This window comes from Nilaparvata lugens, chromosome 2, assembly GCF_014356525.2.
Source record: "Nilaparvata lugens isolate BPH chromosome 2, ASM1435652v1, whole genome shotgun sequence".
In the NCBI taxonomy this organism is placed as follows: domain Eukaryota; kingdom Metazoa; phylum Arthropoda; class Insecta; order Hemiptera; family Delphacidae; genus Nilaparvata; species Nilaparvata lugens.
The window spans coordinates 45,703,258-45,709,562 of NC_052505.1; the positions used below are offsets into that span (position 1 = coordinate 45,703,258).

Below are 6,305 nucleotides of genomic sequence, written 5' to 3' on the forward strand. Positions count from 1 at the left end.
ATGTTGCTGATGAGAGTTTTCTACATAGACTCTCTTTATGCTGTTTCCATGACAGGTGATTGTTTAGAATGACACCTAGAAATTTGGTGCATTCGACTGTTTGCACAGTGCTGTTTTGTTGTTTGTGCTGTACATGGTGAGTCGGCATGAAATTTATGCTACTAATTACAGTCCAGGCGCTGGCTTACATTGAGCATACATGAGAGAGGCAGAGAATTCGACTTCAGATCATTGTAACTTTTGTGTCTTGAGTCACGGAAGAAGCATAAAAATTGTAGTGTTTCTTTCATCTGTGCTTGAGTGTATATGAAACTCGATGTCGTCACGTCCCAGCCTCCCAGGGTGGTCGACCGGGATATACAGAGTTTTCGAGGTAGCGATGTGAATAAATCAGCTGGTTGAGTAGCATTCACTTTATCATGGTTTCATTCTTGGACCAGTTATAGAATAGACACGCTGGGAAGTCTAGCCTCTGAAGCCAACATCTACTGCCAAATCCACCCATCTTGAAGTCACAACAGTGACGTCACGCATCGTATGGAAAACTTTCAGATTGTGTCTATTTTCAGATTCATGGTGTTTTTAGGTTATTTCTAGCTACGGGCAAAAACGATATATTATGTTAATTTATGATGTGTTATGTGATATCGGCTTCGAAGTTATAATGTGTTTTAAAAATAATAAGGTACGGTAGCCTACAAAACTAATTTATTGTCATGCTGCAATGCTCACCCCGAGGCAAACGTACCGTACGTGTGTACACCGTTTAAGTATTGTACACCGTACAATGGGCCGTGTCCATTCTATAACTGGTCTAAGGTTTCATTCAGTACTGAATCCTGAGAAACTGAAATCCTCCCAGCTGATTTTATAAGCAGCTGTTTCCTTTCAATTTGTATAACCTCAAAATACTTGTGTGTTTATTTAACCATTTAACGTTTATTTGTAATTTGAGTGTTTATTTTCGATTACTGTCATGGATTAGATTTCAAGTAGCTAAACCTGATCCAATCTTCTTCACCATGAGTTTGATAAATACTAATCTTTTCAAAAATAATATTCTGGTTTCAAAAGCGTGTCGTCATTTATATCAGAAACATGTTTGGAGGGATGTATGGGGCTATGAACAAATGCAATTCAATGACAAATACAATATTCTCCGGATAGTTCCCAATCCAGTTGAAGTTAGAGTTAACTATTCTAACAATAACTTGAAACGTTGCTGGAAATGTGGCAGTTCCGTTATGAATCATAATTTATTTTGTGATAAATGTAATTGTATCCAAGGACCCAACAAAGAAAGTAACTATTTTGATTTGTTGGATGTAAGCTCATCTTTCGATGTTAGAAATGATGAGCTTTCTAGGAATTACAGAAAACTGCAGTCTGTCCTCCATCCAGATAAATTTGGTAATAAAAGTGAGGTGAGTTTCTAAGATTTCATTTACATTGAAAATAATCATGTGAATTTTTTAAATTTCTGTTGCATAATACCATACCCTGATGATTAGGGTAAAAACTAACCTAGAGCCTATCCTCAATAATTAGGGCTTCATGGAAAGCGATTGGCTTAGTTGTCTTGTTAATATGTAAGTTTATGTACGCCGTTTTGGGTGTATCCCGTGGCTTAATTTTGATATATATTGTATTTTAAATATGTTTGGCGATTAAATAATATAAATATTCTGTCATTCAGTTAAAGGAGATGAGCCTTCAAGTCATAACCTCAGTTCATAAACGGGTAATAATAAACTCAGTTTCAAATTTATTTCAATTAGCCGGTTGACCACTTTTCTAATTTCTCTGGGCTTACTTGTACCAACTCCGTTATAAGCTTGTCATTGAGTTTGCATGAGCTTTTTGCTTGTGAGTGGGGAATGGCAATTGCTAGGGTGATTTGGTGAGAAGATCAAACGTGCTTGCTTATTCGATGGGATTCGAACATGCGACCAGGTGGCATTAGAAGACAGAAGGTTGCAACGCCTCAGTCGTCTCGGCTATTTTGGCCGGCAAGCTATGTTATGTTGAAGGCCCTGAAATTGATTAGGTTTGACCAGATAACTCTGACTCCAGACTGAGCCAGCCAGGTCACACGATTTTTTTTTTATTAAAAATAAAATGTCCCATGTACTCATGTTCCATGAGCTTTTGCTTGTGCGTAGGTAGGTATATGATAAATATCCATGACTCGTGCAGCCCATGTCCAGACTCAACGGTAAGGTTGAAGTTGCCATTTCTCAGACCACTTGGCTATAGTAAGATTCACGTTATAAAACCTCACTGATAGATCTGATCTGATATTAGGTAATTCTAGATTCTTGTTTATAACTATGAATTCTTCATCATATGTATTTTATTCGTCAATAATGTTTTATTATTAAATTATAGATTGTGAGGAGATAAGCAATTTTGTCTCTTCATCATAATTATTTCAAAATAGTCAAAACAAAAGATTTGGCTTGTGCCAATCAAACAGTGCAGAGTTGGAAAAGGTAGAGCTATCTTCTTCGTCTACTGACAGACAAAGATAGCAAACCAATGCTAATCAGCTAACTTACTGACATAACGTGAATCTCACCACTGACCAGCAAGTTGCCGACGATTGTCCCGAAAAGTGGCCCCACTATGTCCAGGGTATATTCCAAGCTGAATACAACAAAATTATTATCTTATAAATGTCTAATTTCATTCTGTATTTGCAAACACAACTAAACTAATCCTGTGGATAATAACTTACATGATTTTCATTTTTTATTAATAGATCATGATTCTATCTATGGCAATTATTTCTATCTATGGCAATTATTTCTATCTATGGCAATTATTTCTATCTATGGCAATTATTTCTATCTATGGCAATTATTTCTATTTATTGCAATTATTTCTATTTATGGCAACTATTTCTATCTATGTCAAAAATCAGCTTGGAATATACGTACCTTGGACATAGTGGGGTCACTTTTTTGGGACAATCGGCAATGAAAAATTCTATCTATGGCAAGAACATGCCTGTCAGGCCTGCTAAATAGGGATTCAACATTATAAATACAATTAATGCAATTGAAACCATTATCACAATTCAAAAGCAATTTTGCTGCCAAAATGATATTATTATAGTACTTACTGTAACTTGAGTACCTATGTTGTAAAACTTGAAAAATACACGGGAGATGTATAAATCAGTCTCATGCATTTTTTCAGAAGGAAAAAAGTATTTCCGAAGAATATTCGTCGTTAATCAATAAAGCTTACAATACTCTTCAAAATCCCCTGGATCGTGGTCTGTACATGTTGAAGCTGAAGGGCCTGTCAATCGAGGAAGAAAATACTGATCTCGATAAAGAATTTTTAATGGAAATGATGGAACGGAATGAGGCTCTGGAAGAAGCGACGCAGCCCAAGCAAATTATCCAATTAGATGCAGAGAATAAGAAATGCATTGGATCATTAGTTGCGTAAGTATAACTTGTTTTCTATAGGTTTCTCAGAATTTAAAATTCTTGTAAAAATTGAAACTAGTTTTTATAACAATATTGTTTTAATGATGACACAGGATGCCAAACTTTTCATGAGTACGCTTAATTCAATTTTACATCTTCTTTAGATAATTTTATAAATAATAAATAATTTTTATTGGTTAAAGAAAATTTTCAAGCTATAAAACAAGTAAGAAAACAATAGTTTCGTACTGTTACATACATGTGGTGTATGAATAATATACACATTATCGAGCATTAACATATGGTAGCAAAAAATACTGTCGCTGAATAATGTGGCTGATATTTTTGTCCATTTAGAGGTTTTGTTTATCAGTATCATAATTGACCGAGCGAAGTGTGGTCTAAGATTCAAGTCGACGGTTTGGCATTTCTCTTAATGCTTATATGTTGCGCATTCACGGCGAAACGCGGTAATAGATTTTCATGAAATTTAACAGGTATGTTCCTTTTTAAATTGCGCGCGTCGACGTATATACAAGGTTTTTGGAAATTTTGCATTTCAAGGATAATATAAAAGGAAAAAGGAGCCTCCTTCATGTGCCAATATTAGAGTAAAAATCAGACTATAGAATTATTCATCATAAATCAGCTGTCTAGTGGACTACCCGTTCAAAAACATCGAAAATCTTGTAAATGTATATTTCCATCAACGTTAGTAGACAGTTGACTATAATACTACCCGTTCAAAAATATCGAACATCTTGAAAATGTATATTTCCATCAACGTTGTAGACAGTTGCAGCCAGACCTGATAACTGCGCTCACACTCACATTCCGGGAAGACACGTCACGGTACGATAGGACAGAAAGCTCTATGTTTATTTAGGATTTTTTCTAGACATTTTTAATTGATAAATTATTTATTAAATTTTGAGAAACATAACAGGTCAATGTAACTTACTGAGCGCGAGGTCTACTGTTCACAGAACTACTAGTATATAACTTATAAATAAAAAAAATTATATTGCTATGTTAGTAATATACGAAAACATCTTAATTTATAAAAATTCAATTTAATAAAATTATAAACTCAATTTATAGAAAATATGAGTTACCGTGAGATATGTATTTGCCAAACTCCAAATTTTTTTATGCTTTCATGATTGTTATACAGAATTTTTCCTAATTATTTTATCAAAGCATAATATACGATGTACTCAACATTATCCTTCTCTTTTTCAGAGAACTGTCTGCTGCATTTGAAAGGAAAGATTTGAATACAGCCATTAAAATTGTTTCCAAACTCAAATACTTCACAAGTATAGATTCGAAGATTAAGGTGTTGAAACATAAACAAGGTATTTCTAGTTGAAAAAACGTTTCTGTAAATAAAATAGATTATTTAATTTTTTGAAACTTGTTCATATTATTAATCAACTGAGTCTTTAGACTTGTTGAATAAAATTTATTTGTAATCTGAATTCTTATTTTATTTTTGACCGAGCGAAGTGAGGTCTAAGATTCAAGTCGACGGTTTGGCATTTCTCTTAGGCGGGATGCACACCGGAGAAACGCGTTTCGTGAAAAAAGTTTCAGGAAACGTGAAACAAAAGTTGCTCGCAATCGACTGATAAGATTAAGCAGGGAACGTTTCTTTTGTATGCATGCGCGAGTAGAACGGATTGCATGAAACAAGTTTCATGAAAGAGGGCTTTACGAAATGCGTTTCTCCGGTGTGCATCCCGCCTTAATGTTTAAATGTTTATATGTTGCGCATTTACGGCGAAACGCGGTAATAGATTTTCATGAAATTTGACAGGTATGTTCCTTTTTTAATTGCGCATCGACGTATATACAAGGTTTTTGGAAATTTTGCATTTCAAGGATAATATAAAAGGAAAAAGGAGCCTCCTTCATACGCCAATATTAGAGTAAAAATCAGACTATAGAATTATTCATCATAAATCAGCTGACAAGTGATTACACAGATGTGAGGAGAGGCCAGTCTATTGCTGTATTTCCATAAGGTCTATAGTTTCAATCAGGTACTTGTGGATGAGAATACTGCGTGAGGTCTACTGTTCACAGAACTATAGTTATCTAGAAATATATAGTACGCCAATGGCCGGTTTCACATTCACAATATTGTCCTCTAAATGGCTATATCTCACCAATAGTGATTTTCAGGAAAATAATTCTGAGTGTCGGCTGAGGTGAATAGGAAAACAGCTGATGTTGGTTGCCTTGTTATATCGAACTCTAAAGGCCGTTTGTACAGTCAAAGCTTAAACAGAATTCAATCAGCTGGTGGCTTAAACTCAAAATGAACCACATTATAACAAACGAGACTTGATACGGATTTAATCCAGTTTAAAATGAAATTTAGTTTGAACTGTCACTGTGCAAACGGCCCTTAGCTTTCCATTGAGAATCAATTGTATCAAAAATAAAAAATATTGATTTTATGATAAACTAAATTAAGTTTGTGCACCACGCGTTTGGAAACTTTTTACTGGGAAAATGTTCAGAGTATTTGGATATTTCGAATAAAATGAAATGATTAGGAGCTCTCTATCTCTTTTGACTCCTAAGTTAGGCTGACCACTAACGGTAGAACATGCATGATACTCATGAAGTCATACACTGTTGTGTCATCACAGCGAAAGGCTCAAGCAAAATTTTTTGAGCTTAGGTTCATGTATCACCGATTTCTTGTTTATTTTATCTTCGCTGCTCTATTTGAGGTTTAATTTGAAATGTATGGTCTAATTATTACTGTTGTATACTTATATAACTTTAAAGTGAAAAACACTCACAGTCTTTGGTGTGGCGACGCGTTTCGTGCTGGTTTTGCACATTCTCGAG

General features: G+C 34.6%; 1 protein-coding gene across 1 annotated transcript; it reads left to right on the forward strand.

The window, feature by feature from the left end:
* Positions 1-805: 805 nt before the first annotated feature.
* On the forward strand, positions 806-4,856 carry LOC111058665 (iron-sulfur cluster co-chaperone protein HscB). Its single transcript, XM_022346217.2, has 3 exons — positions 806-1,424; positions 3,202-3,455; positions 4,683-4,856. Exons 1-3 carry the CDS (start codon positions 1,023-1,025, stop codon positions 4,810-4,812), a joined length of 786 nt encoding a protein of 261 aa, XP_022201909.1. The 5' UTR covers positions 806-1,022; the 3' UTR covers positions 4,813-4,856.
* The last annotated feature ends 1,449 nt before the right edge of the window (positions 4,857-6,305 follow it).

Excerpts from the sequence above, each read along its gene's own strand:
- LOC111058665 (XM_022346217.2), top strand. The coding sequence starts at position 1,023 with ATGAGTTTGATAAATACTAATCTTTTCAAAAATAATATTCTGGTTTCA. Across the intron at positions 1,425-3,201 it reads AATTTGGTAATAAAAGTGAG|AAGGAAAAAAGTATTTCCGA; the intron begins GTGAGTTTCTAA and ends GCATTTTTTCAG. Across the intron at positions 3,456-4,682 it reads TGCATTGGATCATTAGTTGC|AGAACTGTCTGCTGCATTTG; the intron begins GTAAGTATAACT and ends TCTCTTTTTCAG.